Genomic DNA, 25286 nt, shown 5'->3' on the forward strand with positions numbered 1-25286 from the left:
GGGGTACCTCCTCTCCTGAGTCCGCAGAGCCTGCCCACCTTCCAGGGCAGCCTCAGACCTGCTAAGCTGCCAGCAGGTTGGAGACACCTGGATAGTCAGGTGTGTACCCTTGTCTCGGGTCCCTGGCTGAACTGGCTCAGGGTCTGAGGCGAAAGCAGATAAGCCAGCCCACCCGTGGCGTGCAGGGTTCATCCCTAGCCTCTCCCGCTCTAGCTGCAGTGGACATAACAGCATCCTGCTTCTGGGGGCCAGCCCCACCGGTGGCCTCGCCACCTTAGACTCTGGCTGAGCAAAGCTGAGCTGAGAATGGGCCAGACTGGAGGCAGGGAGGCAGGGCGGGAGGTCACTGCAGGAATGAAAGCATGAGACCTGAACTGGAGTCGTGGCTGTGGGGGTGGAGCACAAAGATGGACCAAGAGAACTTCAGGATGTCGCAGGGACAGGACTTGGTGACCACCCAGCCCTGGGGAGCCTGGGAACCGGAAGGGTCCTGGCTGAGGTGGGGACATTAGCCTGAGCGCGTCAGGGACGGTATGCACGGAAGGATACCGTTTTCTTCCGTGTTCTCGAGTAGGGGGGGCTGGTGTACCGCACCTGTCGCCAGCCTGGTGGCCTCCCCTTTGGCCAGATCAGCAGCTGCTCAGACGTCTCACAAAGCAGAGTACCTGCACGGGCTGCAAGGAGCGTGGTGCAGACACGCCACGGGCTGAAGCGCGTGTGCAAGGAGAGGAGCCCCCAGGCAGGAAACACTCCCGGGGAGGACCCCACCACCGCCGCCCTGCGAGCCAGCCTTGCTGGCCAGGAGCCACGTGCTCCTTGCTTCTGCCTGTCGAGTCACATGTCTAAAGCCTCTTAATTCAGGGAATGAGGTGTTGGGGGAATGTGGAACCAAAGTCTCTGCCTATGTTAGGGTCCCACTGCGGGGCAGTGGGTGACAAGGGGGCAAGGAAGGGAAAGAGATCCTAGGGGCAAGAATTCTCTGTTCCTCGCTCACCTGTGTGTGCTCGAGAGGCCCACTACAAATCCTGGTCCTCAGTAGACCTCGATCAGCGAATGCGAAATGAATGGTATTATCCCAGCGTGTCCTGAGTGACCGCTACGTGCCAAGCCCTGTGCTGGGCACTAGAACGGAGGAAGAGGAGAGAGAAATCTGCCCCCGACTCGAACGATCTCCCAGCCACGACAGAGGCCAGCTCAGGGGCCCCGGTAGGGGTCCAGCAGGGCCTGGCGGAGTCCACGAAGGAAACAAGGAAAACAATTCATTCTCCCTCTTGGGGGGGCAGCCCTCGCCATAGCTGGGAGCTATCTGATGAGGCTGGGTGTGGCCGGGTGGGGAAGGGAGCCTCAGAGCTCACAGTGGTCTCCAGAGCTGGGAAGCGACAGGCGCCTTTTGACGGAAGTGTCTCTTTCAGTCCTCACTATTAATGAGTACCCTGAAGCCTCACCTTGCTTCTTTGTCCATCGTTATCTTTTCTCGGTGACAGTTGGGAAAGACCTGGAAAGCCCCTCAATGCAGTAATAGCTTCTCTCCAGCTGCTATTCAAAGCATGGGCCCCTGATGTATTCCCCACGAGGTTTTGATTAGGAGGGAGAAAAATAGTTATGTATTTGAAAAACTCTCCTTTGAGTGATTTCTTTGAGGAAAAAAAAAAAAATCATCCATATCAAAGCAGACACTTTTCAGATTGCAGGTCCAAACATTCTGGGAAGTTCAGGAGTCACTTGCTATTTAAATCTCTTGAAAGCTGCCTCGTTAATTACTTCAGTTAGAAGGTTTCATCTAAATTGTGCTCCGCACCCAAGGTCAGGGAGGAAGAGTGATCTATTTCGGCAAAAAAGCTTCAAAAAATGTTGATTTTCTCCTCCTGAGAAGCACCACCCGGCAATCCTGTGTTTGTGTACCGCTTGTATTTCCAACACATTCTCCTCCAGTTCTGTCGCACTATTTGTGCGAGGCTGGGACAGAGGAAGGACGATTCTCCGTGCTTTGCAGTGTTCCAGAGGGGGAAAGCGTCTGGCATAATCACACAGAGTTAGGAGCATGATTCACTCAGGAACCCAGGGCTTTCTACTCGGAACCTGGGACCGCAGGGGGCTGACAAGCCTGTGAAATGGTGTGCATGTGCGTGTTGTTCTAGAACAATGGTTCTTAAATTTTAGCCCGCCCCAGGATCCCCTAGAGGGCTCACCAGACCCAGACTGTGGCGCCCCACCCCTCAATGACTGATTCAGTAGGTCCTGGGAAGGGGCCTGGGGCCGTGCCCGTCTAACCAGCTCCTGGGTGACGCTGAGGCTGCTGGTCTAGAGACCACAGTGAGCACTCAGCTGCTCAGCTCTTACTGGATTATCAGTGGAGTCTGGGCCCCAGAGGACTTGAGCAGCCCTAGACATTGTCAGGGACCGCCTGCCCTCTCCATTCTCCCAGGGTCGGAACTGATGCCCAAAGCCCTGTCCACGCGCATCATCGGCGGCATCTGGTGGTTCTTCACGCTCATCATCATCTCCTCCTATACGGCCAACCTGGCCGCCTTTCTGACCGTGGAGCGCATGGAATCTCCCATCGACTCTGCTGATGACCTGGCCAAGCAAACCAAAATCGAGTATGGGGCTGTCAAAGACGGGGCCACCATGACCTTCTTCAAGGTGAGACCCTCCCCCTCCCTTGCAGCACCACAAGCTGACCCTCCCATGCCCTTCACTGTCCTTCCCTAACTGCACAGAATCCATGGGCCAGGAACCCCGGGGGGCTCAGGCCCGGCCTGTTTGAGACCAGTTGGTTTCAGGGAGCTTTGATGACGTGGCCACCTGAGCTGGTCCCGGCACAGACAGTACACGTTGTCACCCCTGGGACAGGCAGGGTAAATGTGCTGTTCTCTTAAATCGTCACAGGTGGGAGGATGAGACTGGAAAAGGGGAAGGAGAAGCGTGGCCGGGACACCCAAACGGGGGCCGGGGCAGTGGGCTCCCTGCGCCTGGCTTAGGGTCTTCATGACCTCCATCTTCCAAGGGGCTGCCCTGCACTTGGAGGTGAGCTCTCCACCACGGAGAGCGTGGCCGGGGGCACGTCCTCCAAGGAAGGGAGGAGGTTAAAACTTGAACAGGCGTCTATAAACATTTCTTAGCGTGTTACACTCTTGGAATGCCGGTGTCCGGATGCAGCCCCTGCCACCTGCTACGGTCACTGTCCTGAGGGGCATCCAGCCATGGCCTCCCTGCTCCTCCTGTAGGGTGTTGGCTCGGTTCCCCCAGGGTTTCCACCTTCTACCAGAGTAGCTATGGTGGAGGAGACTGACTGACCCTGAGAACCAGTAAAGGTTCTTCTGGAAATTAAAGTAAAAACAACAACAGCGGCCACCGCCGAGAGCTCACAGTGGGCCAGACTAGCGGCTTGGCTTCACTGAATCATCAGAACAAGGCCTGTGAGGTGGGAACCACAACTGTTTCCACTTTGCCCGTGTGGAAACTGAGGCTCAGAGTGATTAAGCAGGGCGTTCAAGAACTCAGAGCTGAAGGACCCAGGTCTGCCTTCCTCCAAAGCCCACGTTCCAGGCCGTTTGTTCTTAGACTGGAATATGCATCCAAATCACCTGGAAGGCTTGGGGAAAACCCAGATTCCTGGACCCCACGCTCGGAGTTTCTGGTTTTGTAGGGCTAGGGCAGGGCCACGAATGTGCATGTGTAAGGCATTCCCAGGTGCCACTGGTGGTGGTCCAGGGACCACACTTGGAGAACCACTACTCTAAGGGTTTCTCAGAAATGGTTAGGATTCGGGAACTCGGGGACTGTAGGTCTAGGCATCCATCCATTTAATTAGTCACTTGCTCTCAATCAGTCTGGAACCCTGGGCCCTGGTTCCCCATCCCCCCAGCTCTTGGGTCCTTCCACGCTAAGCCTCTGAGGGATGAGTTGAGCCTCCAGAGGGGCCTGAGGGAGGAGAGAGGAAGGAAGGAGAGGGCAGGGAGGGAAAGCCTCTACCTCCTGGAACCCCACCAGCACTGGCCCCTACCCTGGCCTCCCCTGTGTCCCTCCTTGAGGGACAGCAGATGTTTAGTGAAGAGGAAAGAGAGGAAAAGGGCTCCCCTTGTGAACATCGCTGCTGCCACCAAGAAGAGGCAAATGTGGCCTTCCTGAGAGGTCACTATCATGCATCTGGTGCGAGGAACATATAAAAGTGTCATCGCAGGCATGCTGGGGGCTCTCTGGGACCCCGTGTAGGTGTTCATGAGTGTGGGCAGTATGTGAGCATGTGTGTGCCTGCGTGTGTGTATCACAGTATATGGTACACATAAACATGCATTTAGGCACGTATGGGTGCACACAGGTGCCCGTGTACAAAGTCTGCCTGTGCAGGTCTATGTGCATCTTGGTGCTCAGACATAAGCGTTTGCATATATCTGTGGGCGTATGGGCGAGCGTATGCGTGCGTGTATGTCTGTGGTCTGGGCATGTGGATGTGTACACAGGTGTATATGCCAGAATGTCTACGTGTGTGTGCATGGAGATTATGTGTGCGCGTGTCTGCTTACAAGTCCCCGTGGGTGTGTCTAGACAAATGTGATCATGGGGGGGGGGGGGGTGGACCTCTGTGTCAGCCCACGCATGTATGTGTGTCATAGCTTGCATGTGTGCATGATGGCCCCTGCACGTGTGTGTGTCTGTGTGCGTGTGTCATCAAGTGTATGTCATGGTCCGTGCATGTGTGTGCGCCTCATAGCCACTGCATGTGTGTGTCTGCATGTGCGTGTGATGGTTCACGCATACGTGTGTGTGTGTGTACGCGCGCTGGTGTGAGTGTGCCTGCTCGTGCCTGTCCCCAGGCTGTGGCCCAGCCCTTTGACTGTGCCAAAGCATCTCTCATGCATTACACATGAGCCCATCTCTAAGCAGGGCTCCCGATCAAAGGGAAGCGGCATAAATAAGGCCGGTGCAGGCTCATTGCTGCTGATTGGATGCCCTTGCCTCCCTCCACGCTAAGATGCTCAGATTGGCTTCCAAGAGCGTAGTTCCAGCTCCCCGCCGAGCCTCTGTCCTCAGCATCAAGCAGCACCCCCGGCAGCCTGCTCCACCCTCACGCACCTTCCCTGCAAACAGTGCAGCAAGGAGGGCGGGGGAGGGACACAGATGCTGTCACCCAGCTGGAATGCTGGGGCACGAGGGCCCATGCTCACAAGGGCCGCCGGCCAGAAACAGCAACTCCGCATCTCCTGCGGGACCAACTCCACTTTCCTGCTCTCCTGATCACCAATTAATTCCTCTGGATGTCTGGCTACGTTGCCTCCTGCTTTTTTTTTAATGTTTATTTTTGAGAGAGAGAGAGACAGAGTGCAAGACAGGGAGGTGCAGGGAGAGAGGGAGACCCAGAATGCAAAGCAGGCTCCGGGCTCCGAGGCGTCAGCCCAGAGCCCGACGCGGGGCTCGAACCCACAAACCACGAGATCATGACCGAGCCGAAGTCGGACGCTCAACCGACTGAACCACCCTGGCGCCCCTACATTGCCTCCTGCTTTAATCCAAATGCAGCTCTTCCTGCCCAGGCTCCCTTTTCTCTGGCAACGGCAGTGGGAATGCTTTCCAGGCTGAGAGGAGCTTGAACATGGGGACCCTTACCCTACCTCGGATGATGAGGTAGAAGCCAACACCCACCCAGAAGTTTCCCGGACAAGCTTGCTTCCTCCCCTCTCCCCTGCCTGTGAGTGAATATGGCGCTAGGGTCGGATGGGGATCAGCTTCAGGAGTAGACACAGGGAGCCTAGGAGACATTAGCAAGGTCGACGATAATAGTAACATTTATCAAGCACTCGCTGGGTGCCGGGCAACATTCCATGCACTTGGCCTGTATCCGTGTGTGTCCTCCTCACAACTCTGGAAGGTAGAGACCATTGTGATCATCTCCCATTCTGCCCCTGAGGAAAGCAGGCTCAAAAGTGGCCTGAGTTCACACGGACTTGCCTAAGATCAACAGCTAATGAAATGCAGAGCAGGGATTTGAACCCCTGCGGTCTGGCGCCAGGGGCTGTGCTCTCTGTCGCTGTGTGCATGCGGCTTCTCTAAGGAGTCAGCCACGGTCTGGGATTCGGTTGGGGAAGAGCAGAGCCGCAGCCAGTGCGCCTACGTATCCCCAGTCCACACGGTCCCACTGCATCCCGCGTAGTTGTTCAAGCGATACACGTTGAGCAGATGCCGTCGCTGAATTAGAGTTTGGAAAAAAAAAGAGGCAGAAGCCAAGTCGAGCAGGTGCAGGAGACGTGTTAAGGGCAGGAACTGAGCAGGTGGCTCCCTGAACATCCTGGGGTGCAGGGCAGGGGAACTTCGTGTGCTCCTACAGAGCGCCCTCCCCCCGCCCCGACTGAGAGGAGAGCTCCAGGGAGAGAACCCACTCCTGTCCAAAGGCAGCAGCGGGAAGCGGGAAGCCAGGCTGGGGGGGGGGGGGGGGAGGGGAGGGGGTGCGCCAGAGCCCCGCGCCCACCCTGCAGCCTGGGAGACGGGGCGGCTCGAGGCGCCCCGGCATTCCAAAGGAAATTGCATTTGAAGAGTTGTCGGGGAGCAGCAGACATCACAAACAGCGTCTCCTGTGCTGTCCTCCCTCCGTCTGGGAAGATAAAAATTAATTAGGAGATGAAAAAAGGAAGTCTTTGAAAGCACTGTTTGGCTGTAAAAATATGTAGGCAAAATGTAAAGAAGAACATTGGGGAAGCGTGTTCTTTGGGCAGCTCTGAAAGGAGAAGCTGTACAGCCTCTCTGAGGATTTAGCCCCCTTTGGTGCTGGCGCAAGGCAGGCACATCGCAGAGGGAGGGACTGCGTGTGAGAGACAGCCGCTCAGGGCAGAGACCAGAGCTGGGGGCCAAGAATTCCAGGCTCCCTGGGGCTCTGGCACCGTCAGCCCCTCCCTCTTGTATAGGCCTGCCCTGCTGTAGCAAGGGAGGCTGGAGAGTTCCTGGAGAGGCCTCTGTCCAGCCCCCCACCTTCCAGCCGCTCAGCTGACTCTTCCCTGAGCTGGAAGCCTCACCCTATCTCAGCCTCCAGTTTCTCCTGACCCATCTGCCGGCCTGTCCAGGGTCAGAGTCTTGCCTTCAAGCAGAAGGAGGGTCGGAGGGCCAAAACGCAAGGACCGGGCGAGGTTCGGTGCCGTGCAGCCTGGCCCTGTCCAGTCACATCCGTCTTAAAGTCAGACCGCCCAGGACTTGTTGTCTCTGCTGGGGGACCTTGGGTAAGTCACTACTTCTCTGAGCCTCATTTTGTTCACCTGTACGACGTGGGTACTGATTGCCACCAGACGGCACTCAGCGACAGGACTCAACGAGCTACCGCACGTACAGTGGTTAGCCCAGTGCTGGACGCAGAAGCACCCAAGTCAGATGCTCCTCTGGTTGGCTGACCCAGAAGACTGGGAAGCAGACCAGACCCTTTTCTCCTTTTGCCCCGTAGTCCCCAAAGGATTTGGAGAGGGACCAGCCAGCGGACACCTGGTGAATCTCCCTTCCCCTGGGTCTGTGGGCTTTGTGAAGGACCTTGGTGCCTCTCACGGGATGGTCATATGCCTCCGCACAGAGCTAAGAACTCAGAAGGAGCCCCGAGATCCTCAGAATAGGAGAGATCCCGAGAGGGCAGGCAGAGGGGCAGGGACAGGTGCAGGGCTGGGCCAGTGATGAGGGGAAGTGACTGAAAACTCCTGTTCCTGAGGACCTCTCTGTGCCTTCATTTTCTCATCTATGGAATGGGTATGATAACAGTACCCATCTCGCAGAGTTACTGAGATGATTAAGTGGGATAATTCACGTAAACAGCTTAAAACCGTAGCTGACACGGAACATACATGCCCTAAGTGTTAACTGTGTTTATTGTTTGTTGTTGAAACTGGAGATACGCAGGCCTCTTCAGCCCACAGATGCAGTTTTGGGGGCCATACATCGCTTGCATTTTCTTATGTTAGTTGCCAGCATTTTAAAATTGAGAGCTTTTTGCATTTAAAAAATTCACATTTCCAGCTTCTTGAAAATGTGAAAGATTTGGCATCACTGAGCTGCTCTCTCGCTGAGCACCAGTTGTGGGAGCCAAAAGGCAAGTATCAATCTCTCCAGTGTTATCAATTCCACTCAGCATTTCCTACTTATTTTACAGCGTCCTCCCTGGCCCCCGTCAGCACCGGGCTTTCCTACCCTGCGCTTTGCGTCATTTATTTTCTATAGAAACTCTGCATTATAGCAATTATTATCCCCGATTTCCAGATGAGAGAACTTAGCCTTAAAGAGCAATAATGATGTCATCCACTTGTCCAGCACTTCCTAGGGACCCAGCCCTGTGCTAAGCCAGCCCCCATTTGACAGAGGTGGAAGATGAGGCTCAGAGGTGTGACATCACTTGCCTGTGGTCCCAGAAGGAGCTGGCATTTGAACCAAGGTTGGCATGACACCAGAGTCCATGCAACAGAGCTGACCCCTCCTGCCGCCTCTATCCCCAGCCTGCAGCCCCCGCCTTCCCAGGCAAGCCTCAGGGGGCATGTGCGGACAGCAGGGTGACCGCTAGACTGGAGGGTCCGTGAGTCTGTCCTGGTGAGGTGACATGTAATGGCGGGCAGAAGCAGCAGACTCCGGGAAGCCGCCTGGTCCCTAAGGAAATAATCCAGGAGACATGATTAACTGCCAAAGCCTCCACACCCAGGGATAAGCAAGCCAATTAATTTGAGGAAAGGTCTCCTCTCCAACATGGAAAATACCCAAGGTCTCGCATGGAATCACATCGCTTCTGCCTCTCTGCACCTGTTCCCTGGGATTCAGCTCCCTTTGAAATTTATATATATATATATATATATATATATATATATATATATATACATTTTTCTTGTACAGAAATGTTAAATTCTCAAGATTAAGTATCTTCAGTTGGGGAAAATCAATTTACTTCTTTGAGGAGGCTGGAATTGAAAGTCGTGAGCCTGAAACTTACTTTCTTGCCAATTTTACTGATAAAAAAAGCCTCTCCGTCCTGGCATGTCGCCCTGTATTGGCTGCTCCAAACGATTCCATTAATTGATTTGGGTGACTGGCCCTGAAGCAATGCTTATTAAGGTTCCCACTGGAGCTGGGACAGGCAGGATGACGTGGGAGCCATAGGTGTGCGGGTCTCCGTTCCCTGGGGTGGTGATCATAGCTCCGACCTGAGACTCCAGGAGGGGCCCTGGCTATATCCCTCCCTGCCTCAGATGGGCCTGCTAGAAGGGAGATTTTCAGAGTTGTGCCTTGGAATCACAGAATCCCTGAAAGACAGAAGGAAGGAATTTAAGGGGAGCCAGAGACCATGAGTGGATATGGCTGAGCATCTGAAAATGGGAGCCCCAAAATACAGAAGCACAGCCAGTGGCCATTCTAGGGAGGCAGATTTCAGAACCACCTGTTTAAAGTTTGGAGGTGAGAATTTGTTGACACTGGAACTGGGAGAGCTGAACCTCTTGAAATCAGCATCACAGCCGTCTTCACGCCTTTTTGTCACCTCTCCTCTCAAGAGGCCCTAGCTTCCTGGTGTTCTTACCAGCTCCCTCCCTGTAATCCTTCAGCTTTGAGGCTGAAGGCCTTCAGCCTCAACACCCCCCCCCCCCCCACACACACACACACAACCCCCGAAAGAAATTTCTGTCTCCATTTATGGTGGAGTGTTACTGGAAAGAACATATGTTTTGATGGCAGAAGCCTGCTTCTGCTCGACTTGCTGTGGAAAGAAGGAATAAGGTGTTGGGGGAGGATGCGGGGAGGAGTTTGCAGAATGAGGATGAGTTCTCATCTCTTTCTGAGACAGAAGGAGTGGGGCAGGGCTTCCTGAGTGGTTCGTTGTCAAGTTACTTTTGCCAGCACTTGGGATTTACTGATGGATGCCTGGTTTCATGGGAGAGTGGTGGGTAAGATGGGTGAGGTGGAGAAGTGGATGCATGGTTGAGTGATGGATAGATGGATAAAAGAACGGATGGATGGGTGGGTGGATGGGTGGATGGATGGATGGATGAATGGATGGATGGATGAATGGATGGATGGATGGTTGGATGGATGGTTGGTTGGATGGAAGGAAGGATGGATGGATGGATGGATGGATGGATGGATGGAAGGATGGATGGATGGAAGGATGGTTGGATGGATGGATGGATGGTTGAATGGATGGATGGATGGATGGTTGGATGGTTGGTTGGATGGAAGGAAGGATGGATGGATGGATGGATGGATGGATGGATGGAAGGATGGATGGATGGAAGGATGGATGGATGGATGGATGGAAGGATGGTTGGATGGATGGATGGATGGATGGATGGATGGATGGTTGGATGGATGGTTGGTTGGATGGTTGGTAGGATGGAGGGATGGATGGATGGATGGATGAATAGATGGATTCATGCATTAAGAGGTATAAGGGGAGCCCTGATGGTCTCGTCAACACCTGGTTCCCACCTCTGATGGAAGGAGAATTTGGAAGCAGGAGAGACTGAGATGGAAAAGAAGCTGAGGTTCCAGAGCCACTGATGGGATAATAGTACTTAGTTATAATGACCATGAGGACAGAGTATCTGAGGAGCATGTATACTTGGCACTAGGGGTGATTGGACTTGGATGACCTGGTTAGAGGAATCATCGGAACTGATTATCTGAAAAAAACAACAATCTGAGGAACAGCAGTAGCTTGTGGCATATGTGGGTGAGAGAGTGTATTTGTTACCTTTTCCTGGACAGCTGATTACCTGAAACCGAGTGTCCTAAAACAATGGCATTACGATCTCACCGACTGTGGGTCGGAAAGCAGCACAGCTTAGCTGGGTCCTCTGCGCAGGGACTGTGACAGGCTGCGGTCGAGGTGTTGCCTAAGGCCACAGTCGTCCCAAAGCTGCGCTTCCAAGCTCGTTCACATGGTTGTTGTCAGCAGTCAGTTCCTCCCGCGCTGTTGCACTGAAGGCTTCAGCTCTGTGTTCACTGCTGGCTAGAGGCTGCCCTCTGTTCCTGGCCACGTGGGCCTCTCCGCAGGGCGACTCGCATGGCGGCCAGCTGCCATCAGAGCAGCCAGCGAGAGTGGGAGCAAGAGGGCCAGTCTCCTGGAGCCTAATCTTAGGAGTGACATCCCATCACTCGTGGTGGGGGCAGGGGGAGTTCAAAGCAAATCAGTAGTCCAGTCCGCACTCAAGGGGAGGGGATTACGCAAGGGCATGAGTACCAGGGACGGGGATCTCTGGAGCTAGATAGAAGCTTCCTAGCACAGTGAACCTGGGCAGAGTGAGAAAGGCCCTGTGGGATAAAAGGAGCCAGAGAAGGAGAGTCTGGATGCCAGAAATTATCTAGAAGATAAGCAATGCCTGAGGACTCAGAAAGTCTCGAAAAAGGAATGCTTTTAAGGGCAAGAATGGCTAGTCGGGAGAGGGCATGGGGGGGGGGTTGGCGCAGGAGGAGCTGAGGGGGGAGAGTAGCTGGCGAGATGGAGTAGCTGGAGAGCACGGGGTTTGGAGACAAGGGTTGAGGAGGTCAGAGTAGCTGATGGTGGAGTAGCTGCAAGCAGGAATAGGGAGTCGGATGGCTGGGTTGCTGGGAGCAGCCAGCTTGCCACTCGAATGGAACCCACCAAGGGCCTCAGCTTTGAGGCAGGTATATTTGCAGGTGGGATGGTGGCTGCTTCTCTGGGAAGGTGCCCTCAGGCCCGGAGGAGTGGGGTCTTGCCTGCTGCTTTGGGGCACCCCGCTCCCCTAGGCATGCTTGGGCCTCCAGGAGCCAGTTTTGGAGGGGACAGCCCTTACCAGAGCCAGAAGGCCCCGCAGAATAGTAGATACAACTTTCCTCCCAGCCCCTGCCCCCACCGCCCTGACTCCTGACAAACACAGCTTCTTTCCCATCCCCTCCCCATCCCCCCGGCCCTGCACCAGCCTGTTCAAGCACACCCCTGCTGTCACGCACACCGGAGCTGGGCCGGGTGCCAGTGAGACAGGCTGACATCACAGACAGGCACAGCTAGACTTGGAAGCGGCCGGGCACAGTGGGGCCCACAGAGCCACCTGCTCCCCTGGGGACCCTGGAGGCAGGGCCATTCCCCCCGCTGGGAGCAGCTAGCAGGCTGGCTGTAACTGCCTGAGAAAACTCAGGAATGCTGTGCAGCCTGATCTGCCCATTCTTCTTGGCAGCAGGGGACATTCAACCTCAGCCCCCTCTCCCTGCCCCCCACACCTTCTCTAAGTCTCCCCAGCCAGCCGGGGCAAGCACAGCTGCCCACCCACCAGGCCTGATCTTAGCCATGCTAGCTGTGTTCGCACAGCAGCGTCCAGCCCGGGATGCTCTGGGGACAATCACAGGAGATAAAGGGCCTGCAGACCACCTGCTTTGACTGCCCCCACTTCTCGCCCCCCCCCTCAATGAAGCACAACAGACAAACCCTCGTCTTCCCCTGGAACACGGCACACAGGGGGAGCCCTCTTTGGCTGCAGTGGAAGTGGGGGGAGGCCAGAACCCACCAAGCTTTGCCCTCACTGGCATCCACTTCTCCCTGTCTACCCTCACAGAGGTTTCTATGAGGCAGTGAAGCTCAGTGGTTAGGAGCATGGACTCTAGAGCCAGATAGCCTGGGTTCGAAGCCTAAATTTGCTACTAACCTTGAGCAAGTTACTTGGCCATGCTTCCGTTTCTGTAGAACGGAGCCAAGGGTAGTACCCGCCTCCTCAGATCGTCGTGGAGAATCAACGAGTTAACGCAGATAAAGCTCTTAGAACAAGGCCTGCACATGTAAACCTTTAATACATGTCAGAGAAAGGAAACTCACTTAAAAAACAGTCAGTCTGAAAACCACTGCGCCACGGCAAAGAGCCAGGCGTTTCTAGGTGGGGGGGTGGGGGGGGTGGGGGGGGCTGAGTCTGAATCCCGGCTTCATCACTCCCCAGCTGTGTGTGTCGGGACCTCCTCTCCCAGGGCCTCAGTATCCACGTCTGAGCAAAGGGTCGCATTCCTTCCTCTGAGGGCCGTAGACAGGGTTCAGCGGCTACAGCGCTGTTAAGTACAGCGTGTGGTACTTGGCCCCCGGTGTGCTCGGTGACTGTGTGCATCCCCCCTTCCCCTCGTGGCCCAGAAATCCAAGATCTCCACCTTTGAGAAGATGTGGGCCTTCATGAGCAGCAAGCCCTCGGCGTTGGTGAAGAACAACGAGGAAGGCATCCAGAGGACCCTGACGGCCGACTATGCGCTGCTCATGGAGTCCACGACCATCGAGTACGTCACCCAGAGGAACTGCAACCTTACCCAGATCGGGGGCCTCATCGATTCCAAGGGCTACGGCATTGGCACACCCATGGGTGAGCGAGGGGCTGCAGGCAGGAGTGGGGCTTGGGGGACAGAGGATGGGCAGGGCCCCCACATCCACCCACACACACAGTCTTCTGCCCCCTCTCCCAGCTCATCCCACCGAATCTAAAAAGGTGGCATTTCTTCAGTCCAGAGACCAAGGAGTACGTCCCAACCTCGCGGGGTCAGCCGGGGCCTAGGCAGAGGAGAGCTGGGGCCAACCCAGAGGTGGGGTGAGGCAGGGCGGGGGTGGGGGGGGGGGGGTCCGTTCAGAGGTCATGGCTGTTCTCCCTGACTTTTCCCCTGCTGATGCAGCCCAGATACACCGTGTGTTCCAGGGGCCTGTGGAGACAGGGACTCCTAGGCAAAACTCCCCACCCCAAATCAGGACGTTTCTCCCACCCAAACACCGTAGATCATTCAAAGAGGGGCTTTTGTGAGCCTATGGAGATGGTGGCCAGCACCGAGCAGGGTGCCGGCAGGGCGAACGCACACGGCACCGAATGCCGCTGCCAGCCGGACCCCTGTCCCCCACGCAGGCTCCCCGTACCGGGACAAGATCACCATTGCCATCCTGCAGCTGCAGGAGGAAGACAAGCTCCACATCATGAAGGAGAAGTGGTGGCGAGGCAGCGGGTGTCCCGAGGAGGAAAACAAAGAGGCCAGCGCCCTGGGCGTCCAGAAGATCGGGGGCATCTTCATCGTCCTGGCCGCTGGGCTGGTCCTGTCCGTGCTGGTGGCCGTGGGCGAGTTTGTGTACAAGCTCCGCAAAACAGCGGAGCGAGAGCAGGTGAGCCTCGAGGACCGGGACCTGCGCGGGGACGGGAGGGAGAAGGGAGGACAGGGTTCCAGCTGGGTTCGTGCCTCCCAAGCGCACGGGGTATCTGAGCCCACCCTGCCTCCCCCCACCCCCCCACCCCCGACCAGGAGGCCCGCCGGCCCCACCCCTGCTCTGACTCCGAGCACACACTCCCACCACTGCTGTTCCGTTCCAGGACAAGCCCCCTCGCCTCCAGCTGGACCGTGCGACAGCCTCCAGTCTGGCCTTCCTGCCTCCCCGCTCCCATCCCCTCTCCGTACACAGCTAGTGCCCTGTTTCACACTTAATTCAAACCGTGTCGTTCCCCTGCACAAAACCCTCCATGGTAATTGTTGGACCTGGGTGATGGTTACATAGGGATTCATTATACGCTTCCCTCTCCTGCATATAGTTGGAAATTTCCATAATCAAAAGTTTAAAAAAGAAAAGAATGTTAAGAGGTCTGGCCCAAGTGTACATGCAGGAGAAGTCTGCTCAACCCATCTGATTAATTCAAGTGTGGTTGAGCAATGTTTCTGGGTCCTGGTAGCAAATTAGAATCACAGGGAGAGAGTTTTTTAAGTGCTAATGTCCTGGCCTCACTCCCAGAGACGGTTTTAATTGGTCTGTGGCAGAGCCTGGCGTTGGTGTCTTAAGAAAGCGTACTTATAGGGTGATTTAAATGTGCACGTGAGTTGAGGGCTGGACAGAGGTCCCTCTCACAGAGAAATTCAAAGGGACATAGGGCCAGTGTGGAAGGAGACTGCAGTTAAGTCCTGTGTGGAAGGGACCATTCAAAACAGGCGCTTTTTACATCCATCAGAAATGAAATAGGGCCCTTTATCATCAGAAAGCCAGAGTCAGCAAAGAGGAAGGGGAAAGATCATTCTTGGTGTCGCATTTCTCCTGGGCAGGAGGAAAGGGACATGTTCCCGTATTGCTGGGATCAGTCCAAGCGGATACGTTTTTGGAAGGCAACTTCGCGGTCTGGACAGAGTCTTAAAAGTGGCCACACATTTTGACAGTGAATTTCTACTTTTCGAAATGCACCCAGTGGAAGTGGCCAAGGGTAGATGCAGTTTTATTTACAAGGATGTTCACGGAAGTGTTAATTGTCACATGAAGAATGGGGTGGGGGGGGGGGGGAAACCTTGACATCCAATAAAAAAGAATGGCTAAAAAAAATTACAATACATTAAAAAAGAACCACCAAATTCTTTAGGAATTCCATTGGCATGAGCTCCACATTGCACCAAAAGCCTACAAGACCTGGTCCTGGTCCACTTGTCTGACTTTCTCCCTCTCACACTGAACCCCTTTACACTGCTCCACACACATCGGCCTTCTTTTTAGTCCTTAACACACCAAACACAGTTCAGCCCCCGGCCATTTGCACATGCCCTTCCAGCCACCTGCAATGCTCTTGCCCCAGAGCACCCTGTCGTTGGCCTGTTCTAGCCATTCAGGTTTCAGCTCAAATGCCACCACTCAAGTAGCCTTCCCCACCTGCCCCCACGCCCAGCTCTATCCCATTCCACTGGTTTATTCTCTTAGAGATAGTTACCATTCCCTGAAGTGATTTATTTGCTTGCAAGTTTATTACCTGTTTCTATCACATCCTAGACCGTAAGCTCCCTGAGGGCTGAGACCTGTCTTTTTCACGTCTGTATGCCTAACATTTAGAACAGTGCATGGAACATAGTAGGCCCGCAATAAATATTTTCAGAATGAATAAGGGAGGTAAGAGGGAGGCTATTCTGTGTTTAGTGGGTGAACAGGGGAAGCTTGGAGGGGAAGCGGGTAAGAGGCAGAGCCAGAATTCGGAATTCCCCTGCACCACACCGGCCGCCCACAGGTGCCTGGGTGTGCTAATACCCTGACCTCATGCAGAAGTTGAGCTATCAACAGCGCCCCCTGTCTGCCAGACAAGTCACAGGACAGCCTCCGTCTGTTGGGCTCAGAGGAGCCACTGCCCTCAGATACCTGCAGGCAAAGCTGTACCTTTGCCTTCCCTTCTGGGTGCCCATGAGGGACCCAGGCCAGAAGCCACTGCCACCCTGCTGCCTTGCAGGGACCCACCTCCCAGTTGCGCACCTTGAGAAACATGCTGGACTTTCCCTAGTGGGAGCACAGTGATTCTCCCCTCAGTTGGAAGCCCTCCCAGGGGAAAGGTTACCCATACATTCACCGGGTGTTTCTTAAGCTTGACTCTGGGCCAGAGCTGGGCTCACCCGGATGAGGCTGGTTTGGTTCCTGCCCTCAGAATCTAGTGGAGAAAAATCAGACAGGTCAGCTCCTCAAACTTTAAGGTACGTGCCAATCAGAGCCTCAGTTTGCTCCTCTGTGAAATGGGGATAGGATGATACTACCTGGCCTATCTCCCTTAGTCTCCAAACAAGAATGTAATGCTTTGTAGGCTGCCCCACAAACTGATCATCCTGAGTGGGCAGCGGGTGGGTGGCCTGAAGGTGAGAGAGAGACAGGCAGCCTTGGCACAGCCTGGGGAGGAAAGGGAGGCACTGGCTGGGGTTGCAAGGCCAAGCCTCACCCATGTGCCCCTTGCCCTCCCACCCCACCCCAGCGCTCCTTCTGCAGCACCGTAGCCGATGAGATCCGTTTCTCCCTCACCTGCCAGCGTCGGGTCAAGCACAAGCCGCAGCCTCCCATGATGGTCAAGACAGACGCTGTCATCAACATGCACACATTCAACGATCGCCGGCTTCCGGGCAAGGACAGCATGGCCTGCAGCACACCATTGGCCCCTGTATTCCCCTAAGCACAGGTGGGGTGGGGACCGAAGGCCTGGGGTCAGGGCAGAGGAAAGCAAAGGAGACTGGAAGGCACCTCCCCCGTGCCCACACTGGGCTTGGGGACCAGGGCCGTTGCCTGCCTGCTGGGCCAGGAGCCTTCTGCCCTTACCTACCAGGAGACCAGCAGGCCCCCACTTGCCTCTCATTTCTTCTGTGGGTTTCTAAAGCTGCCAGCCGAGACAGCCAAGGCCAAAGGAAGCACATGCCTCTCAGGCCAAACTCACCTGCCCCTCAATTCTCCTCAACAGTCAGAAGTTTCTACCACGGCCCTGCAGAGGCCAAAGAAAATGAGAAACAGCTCTTATATTGCCACTCTTTCCCCATGAGCCCAGGCCTCCTGGGCCTTGACCGTGAGACCAGAGACAAACCTTGGGTACTTTAAGGGTTGTAGTGTGGCAGCCATTGGGAGCTGAAGATGGGATGGCCACCCCACACGTCTTGAGCAGAAGGAAGACCTTCACCCTCAGAGGCTGCTCACATAGTCCTGGTCTCAGGCAGCCCCCATCTTTGCAAAGTTGAAGGCAGAAAGCCCCATAGAGAAAAAGAGGAGTTTGCGGTTTGGGAGAGAGGAGAATGCACAGAGGCCGCCATCTTGAATTCTTATGGACAATGTCCAGTGGCTCCCATTCCTCAAGGAAGTCTCCAGGAGTATAAAGTGGGGGGGAGTGGTCAGAGCAAATTTTCTTCCTGGCCCGAAGATAGAGGCCCCCCTGAATCTCTCACAAAGGATGACCAGAGATTCAGTCAGTATTTGAAGCCAGAAGAACAATGGATTCCATGGAAATCCCATAGGCCCTTGAGCCATTGGGTCTCATTTTGCTGGTCACTGGGCTGTTTTCTAAACCCTAGTGGCATTTGAGAGCTTGGGCGCTTCGCCATCTACTCATCAGCAACTCTCCATTCCTGGCCAATTGACCTTGACCTCCTTCTGTCATCTCGGAAGGAGAAGAGAAGCCTAGGTTGAAGTGAACGTCGTCACCCCTCCTCAAAAGAAGGATCACAGTCCTGCTGCACAGGCTAACTTTGGGGTAGATGGGGAAAGCCAGACGGTCCCTAAAGAACTCTTGGTGTCCTGGGCTTGCCAAACCTAAAGATGCTCCCCAGTAAAAGAAAGTTTTCGGGGACAGAATATCAGAGCTCGTAGAGGCCCCAAGAACGGTGAAAGAAAAGCTGCCTCCTGGATAATTAACCAAAGACCCCACACAGAGACACAGGCCATCTTGGCCCCAGTCTCTTGTCCAGAGCAGCTTGGACTTAGTGGGGTTGGGGGGTACAGCAAAGAAATAGTCGCAGATGGGGTAACAGTCGGGTGGACCAGATGATCTGTGGGTTCCAGCTAGGTAGAATGGATGCTCTAGAAGTCTTACGATTCTAGAAAAGGAATGAGACGTGGAAGGGTTAGGAGCAAAGTGTCCTTAAAGAGAACATGATGGGGCCAGCAGGGCTTCCCATTGCTGAGGGCAGAGGGCAGTCTCTGAGCAGGGGAGGGAGGGCTGGAGGTTCCGGACAGGGACCCAGAAGACACTAGTCACCGCCCTTCCTCCTCTGTCTTTTTTCTGCTCGGGGAGTCTGGTTAGGGAAGAGCTCCATTGAGATCTCGAGGGCCTTCTCAGTCGGGGTTAAGGGTAACCTCCAGTCCCACCCCCCAGGGACTCCCAAAGCAGGAGAGTGCAGTTGACTCGTGATTAATACTGTTCCTCCTCCAAGCTGTGAAGCTGCAGGACCAGACCAGCTGGCTCCCGCAATCCCAGCAGCTCCAACAGGCTGTGCGCTTGGGAGGCGGGAGAAGGGAGCTGGATGTGCGGCATCGCCAACACGTAATGACAGGAAAAGCCATGCTGTCGTGAGCTTCCATGTGTAGGAGTGTGTGTGTGCGTGCATATATGTGTATCTTTGTGTGTGCGTGAGCTTTAGGGGCTGGGGCTGAAGGACAGATTTGGACGTCTAACAGAGTCCAGGGCACGAGATGAACACAGTCCCTGGGTTCTGACGTGTGTGTGCACACATGTGTGTGCATTTGGGATGAGGGAGACAGATCTGGACAAGCAGCAGAGCCCCATACACGTAAAAACAGAAGAAGCCATGTCTTAATGGGGTTCTGGTGAGTATACATATGTGTACACGCGTGCACAAGTGGGTATGCTTATGTGTGTGCGTGTGTGTGTGTGTGTGCACGTGCGTGCACATTTATGCGCCAGTGGCAGAGGTTGGAGGACAGGATAGAACCCGGAGCATCGCCAAATGTTGAAAAGGAGAAGCCATGTCATCAAGGGGTGCACGTGGGTGTGTGCGTGGGCTCGTGTGTGCAGCAGAGAGCAGGAGGGAGGACAGAAGCAGACAGACAGCCAGCACAGCTCAGTGCATGTATGCAAGAAGCCATGCGGAACTGGAGTTTCTCAGTGTTGGGGGGAACATGCTCGCACACGTGTGTTCACACTCACACGTGTGCTCCCAGCTCGCAGCAGAAGCACAGATGGACAATCAGCAAGGCAAGGAACCAGGGTCTATTTGCACTTCTGTTGTGGGGGAGAGATCGTCGGTCACAAGGATCTGTCGACATCGTGTGCTCTTGCGTATGACGCTCCATGAACGTGCCGTGTGCTTCTGGGGCCGCGCGCATATGTGGACTGGCAGGGGGAGAAAGAGAAGTGGCATGGGCTGGGAAGAGGCTTCATCGGTGGCGTGAACAGTCGTGGGCATCAGAGGCACCATTCCATCAGGAACCCCCCCTCCCCCAGAAAGTACTTAAATGATTGGGGTGACAATGCTGCCCGACTCCCCCTCCCACTCAAGCCTTATGTCTGTGTGTGCGGCGAATGTGCAGACTCCGGCTGGTGCCCTCTGTTTGGCGTCGAGGCCAGCCCTGTGTTCAAAGTGCAGTGGAAACCGCTTCTGCCCAAGCGTGAGCTGTCGTCTCTCCCAGGGCAGAAGAGGTGCCGGGCGGCACTTCTGGGGCAGAAGGTTTTCCCGTGGAGGCGGACCAAGAGGAAGTCAAGACTGGGCCCGCCCTGCCAGCAGGTGCACCCCGGGGCTGCAGAAGGTGCCCGTGGGCATGCCCACACACGGTGGCACTGAGGTTGGCCCATGGAAGCGTAAAAGCTGGCTTTAACGGCACGGAAGACGGGACTCGCGCGAGCACCTGCCGGACCTCCCTCGTCTGGCCCCACACGCCTTCCCTTCACAGAAGACTGACCCCCACCTTCCACCCGCGTCTCCCACCCGCCATGCCAGTGCCTCCTCTCAGCCTGCTCAGCCTGGCCAAACTGAGGGGCCACCCCCTCCCCAGCCACCCTGGGGATTTGGGACTATGAGCTCTCCTCCTCTCTCTCTCCCCTTAACCCGTTCCTGGTCTCTCTGCTGTGGATAGTTAAGAAAACCCCGACAGCTTTGTTGCCATCAGGCGGCCCTACTCTGCGAGCGTCTCTCCAGGGGAATAAGGCTCTCTTGGCAGGTGAGCTGACTCCGAGTCTCTGGAGGGTTGGAGGGCCTCCCCACCCCCACCTCACGGCCAAGACTGCCTCAACGAGAAGAGCACATCCCGGCTTCCTCCCCAATGCACTTGGCAGACAGACTGTGATGGCCCAGAATGGGGGAGGGGTGTGGCAGCATCGGATGAGGTTTCCACGTGGTGAGAAGTCACTCCCCTCCTTACACCGGAGGCGAGCAAGGGACAGACCCAAGCACATGCTCACGGAGAACAGTCAGAGGCTCCCTCCCTGCTTTCTTTTCCAGGGGTTGCTGTGTGGAGTTTTGCAAAGCTGCTGCTTCATGGCTCAGCATGAGGCCGGTCCCTCCCCAAGCCTTTCTCAGATGTATGCACAAACATCTGGAAGGTGGCCAAACTCTGGCCCATGTCTGGACTGGTCCCGTGTGGATAGCCATCTGGAAGGGCCGAGGGATCTGGACGAACAGCTGTAAGGACCTAACATCTGGGACGGACCAACCCCTTGGACAGATGCAAGAAATGAGCCCAGTTCTGTGGACAGGTCTGGAATAGACGCATCCAGAACAGTCTCCCAGGCTGAGTGGACACATCTGGAAGGGGCCCAGCTGCTTGCCGCCGTAGAAGGGCCCTGCCCTTTGTCCCCATGCCAGTTTGAATCGAGCTCTCATTTTTCAGTCGTGGATTTGCCCTGGAGTTAAGATTTCAGAGCTGAGGCCATATGTGACGTCACAAAACTGTTTTTGGTAGAAGGTTAATGTTCTGTACCATATATATATGAATGTAAAAAGATATATATATATATGCTGTATATATATATGTATATATATATGCACAGTGTATATATGACCCGTAGCCCATGTGTATACGCACCCCTCCCTGCACGTCTGCACACAGAGTGTACATAACCCAGCCAGTATGGGTGGGGACCAGGTGAGGGATGGGGCGATAGCAGCAAAGTCTGGAATGGAGGCCACCTGGGGCAGGGGCCGCAGAGAGCCCCGCAGGGATGGGGAGCACACATCAGAGCTCCAAACCCTGAAGAAGAGGACCCTGTGGCCGGGAGGTGAGCCTTGCCCGGGCAGCCTCTGCTGGGGGTGGGGGCAGGGCAGGAGAGACCGACAGGCCTTGTGTCAGTCCGAGCGTGTCTACGGCCTGTGCCTGAGGAGTAATGCCCTACCGGGACCTGGCTCCCGGGACCTCCACCTGTCACGGTGGCCGGGCATGTGTCCGGCTCCACCCGGAATACCCTCAAAGGCTGGAACATTCTAGGCGGCGAAGGCCTCTGCCTCAGATTCTCACCCCCACACAGAGACGCAGTTCACAGCTAGGAAAAAAACACTTTTCAGAGAGAATGACCCCAGAGGCACTGTCAGCATGCCAGTGCAATGTCCCAGTGCCCTACTTATGGACCCTGTCCCCATCCCCTGCCTTCTAGAACAGAAGACCTCAAACCACCCTGCAGTATGTCTCTGTTTTACAGATCAAAACTCTGGGGCCTCCCGATACGGGGAAGCGGCTGTAGTCATGCCAGCAAGTTTGTCCCACTGCAGACAATGTCCCCAGACCCATTTGACCCAGAGACCAGCTGTTAGGGAGTGACCGAGGAGCCAGAGATGCGAACGGTGCAGTGACACCCGGTGAAAGATGAGAAGCCAGCAAGGCCCTCTGGCCCTAGCACAGCCCACGCCATCTGTCTGCCTCCTCTCCCTGTCTACACCTCCCCCTGCAGGGCGGTCGGCCGGGAGCACCGCCCCCCCCCCCCCCCCCCACCACCATACCTGCAGACCTCCGGCCCTGCCCTGCCTGGGTCTTCCTGTTCTACATAATGCCAGCCTTTTTGTTAGTGGTCCTGCCCTTGCCACCGGTCAGAGCACCTCTGGAGTCTGCAAGGGAGAAGGTACTAGAGTGGACTTCCGTGCGGTCAACAGCCCGCCTTTTGCTCGGGTCCCACGCGTCAGGCTGGTGTGCACTAATCTGCCTCTGGGCCCCCCGCCCCGCCAGAGCACATCTGAATCTGGCCCCCGAGGAGGGGCCTGTCCTGGCTCCAGGGGCCCTCATGCCACTGTGCTCCAAACCCCCACCCCATCTCTGCCTGGGCCGACTTCCTGGCTGGGCCTCCCTTGTCGGGGACTTGGGTTCCCCGCCCCAGGGCTGAGCCCCCAGACAGCGCCATGTGAGACCCCTGGCCTGTCCCACCACCCAGACCAGAGTGCCTGGATGCCCCCCTCTCCCACTCAACATGGTTCCCACACACTGGTCTCTGGGCCATTCAGGGGATGCCCTTTGTGGACATGCAGAATTTCTATGAATATAGTTTTTTGTAAACATTTTGTAACGATTTGGGTTTCATAGTAACTGTGTTACTTGCCAATCATTCTAGGCTGATGTAAATAACTTTCCAAACAAATCTGATTATTTTCCTTTTTAAGACACTGTGATATATTAAAGTGCACAGTTTGCTGTATGAAGTAATATGGTTTTAAATTTTAAATAAAGACATGTTTCTAGAAAACAGGGTCCCCTTGAGGTGTGTTTTCTGTTGCTTTTCTCTCTCTTTCGAACCAGAGGGTACTGGGCAGCTATGTCCTTTTCACCCCCGACTGACTGTGTCCCGGCAGGAGCCCCTAGTGGTGAGCAGGTGGGGGGCTCCAGCCCAGGCCCCTGGTTCCTATTTCAGATATGAAGGGTGTGGTGACTGTCCTTCATGGCGTCTGACCTCTGTCTCCTCGTGGGCACATCTGTCCCGAACTCATCACCATCCACGTAGCTACCTTGGGAGTTACTGTGTCCTTATGTGACCCTGCTTCTTTGGCCACAGCTGGGGATGTTGGGTGGGCCTCTTATCCAAGCCTGACCAGTCAGAGGTCTTGCCTGAGCTTTTTCAAAGTGGAAATAATGCAGCTGTAAGTCAGTTACTCTCAGGAGATGGAAACCGTACATATAACCAGGGCTCAGGACAGGACATGTTAAGCAGGAGGGGATTGAACACAGATGTGTACAAAACCAATGGAAGCGATGAGGGAGTAAGGGCCAGCTGGGCCCCCAGTGGCTCCCAGAGCGACACAGAACAGACCTATCCAGGGAGACTCTGGGACTAGAGCTGCAAGGTCACACCCCGAGCTGTAATCCAGGGCTCAGAAAGCCTGGGTCAGGAAGCTGCTGTCACCCCTGGCCCCATCACGATGCTTCTCGTCACCTGGGAAGCAATAGTGTGGAAAACTCTCACGTTTCCACGACAGAGATAGCCCATAAGGGGGCAGGAAGGTGGCCTCCACCTCTCTTCTGCCTTCCACAGCTCATGCAAATCGACTTGGTAGAGACTGATTTGCATCCAGAACCCTCCATGCTCTCCATCGCAATCGTAAGTCCTAATATTTATTGAGAACTTCCTACGTGGCAGGTGCTATGCTAAGCTCTTGACATATATTATTATCTCCTTTACTACTTGCCTTAGAACCTGACACAGCTCAGACCCAACCATACATTCAGTCCGAATGTCCACCACCATTGACTCAGTATCTCGGTGTCCCCCTTCTAATTCCCTGGAGAATGACTATTATTAGACTAGCTCTGGTTCGTTGGTCACCTGTGGTCCAATCAACTGTGGCCAGAGGGAGTGAAGGGTCTCATAATATAATCATGGTACCCAGGCTCTTTGCTTTAGGAGGGTTGAGAGCACCCAGAATTCCAAAGAAAGCTACGTGGGTTGGGCAGACCTCCTAAAATATCCACCCTCCTATTCCGTCAGCTGACAAAGTGCCAATCCAGGGTCCCCGAAATCCCTATAGAATGGAGAGGAGGCCAGGACCCGGTGGGCTCCTGGTCTAGCCCACAGCCACAACCCAGGAAGAGGTTTTGGGTCTAAGCCAGGTAAGAGGTAGGTAGAGGCCCTGGGTTGAAATATATGTGTCTATCATTGGGAGACAGAGGTAAAGTCCATCGCCTAGGAGTGAATACACTGGGGTTCAGGGTAGACTCCAGGTCCAACAAGGAGTAGGATAACTTGGATAAGAGAGAGGGAAGAGACCGGGTAGGAATGAAGCCCACATTGAGGGTGAAGGAACAGGTAGATTACCCACTTATCCATCCATCCATTCATGTATCTATCTACCTACCCATCCATCCATTCCCCCATCCATCCATCCATCCATCCACGCATCCATCCACACATCTATCCCCATTCCTGTGAACACATTTCTACCCACCTACCGATTCATCAACTACTCCATCCATCTATACATCTACCTGCCCACCACCCTCAATCCTTCCATCCATCCATTCACAGACTTAAATATTTTGTGTGTGAGTCCCAGCTCTACCACCTACGAGCTGTGTAACCTTGAACAAGCAACTTCACATCCTTGAGCCTCAGTTTCCTCATCTAAAATGCATAGTCATGAAAACCACCCCTCATGGAATGGTCGTATAGGCTAAATGAGAAAAAGCATGGTTAGTACTTAGCACAGACATAGTACATAAGCCAACAATAAGTGACAGCAATTTTCACTAAGAAAAAGGAGGAAGGAGAGAAAAGAACTAAGGTCTACTATATGCTGAGCCTCTCAGAGCCCCCGACTCTACCTCTCAGAGCCCATCTCTGCCTGGCTGGCCCTCCTGGGCATTGAGCTCTCTCCATGGCCCTGTCTCAAGGAGACAAGCAAATGATACTAGGCCTTGTCTCTCCCTCCTCACCTCAACCCCGAGAGCAGGAAGTGCTGTTTTTGTCCCTTCAGAGAGGGCTCTCGCCACTCCCTCCCCAAGGAAGGAAGCAGAGCCTGTATTATGTGATACCTGTACAACTCAACCAATGAGAGCTTTTATGGTGGAGGAAAGTAACAAATGAGCAGAGCCCTCCCCAACCTGCCAAGAGCCCAGACACAGAGGAATCAGAAAGCAAAGATGATCAAATACTCATTGCAAAGATCTGGGTCCCAGTCTAAGACCC

General features: G+C 54.8%; 1 protein-coding gene across 1 annotated transcript in view; it reads left to right on the plus strand.

Annotated features, from left to right (window-relative positions):
* GRIK3 (glutamate ionotropic receptor kainate type subunit 3) overlaps positions 1 to 22847 on the plus strand; it is a 229878-nt gene extending 207031 nt beyond the window's left edge. The window contains exons 13-16 of the mRNA XM_060625294.3: positions 2426 to 2643; positions 13076 to 13298; positions 13827 to 14077; positions 16668 to 22847. Coding sequence (XP_060481277.1) covers positions 2426 to 2643; positions 13076 to 13298; positions 13827 to 14077; positions 16668 to 16862 — 887 coding nt within the window. The 3' untranslated portion in view covers positions 16863 to 22847. The remainder of the gene's footprint in view (positions 1 to 2425; positions 2644 to 13075; positions 13299 to 13826; positions 14078 to 16667) is intronic.
* The last annotated feature ends 2439 nt before the right edge of the window (positions 22848 to 25286 follow it).

The sequence above is a fragment of the Panthera onca genome, chromosome C1 (assembly GCF_046562875.1).
Source record: "Panthera onca isolate mPanOnc1 chromosome C1, mPanOnc1 haplotype 2, whole genome shotgun sequence".
NCBI classification, from domain to species: Eukaryota; Metazoa; Chordata; class Mammalia; order Carnivora; family Felidae; genus Panthera; species Panthera onca.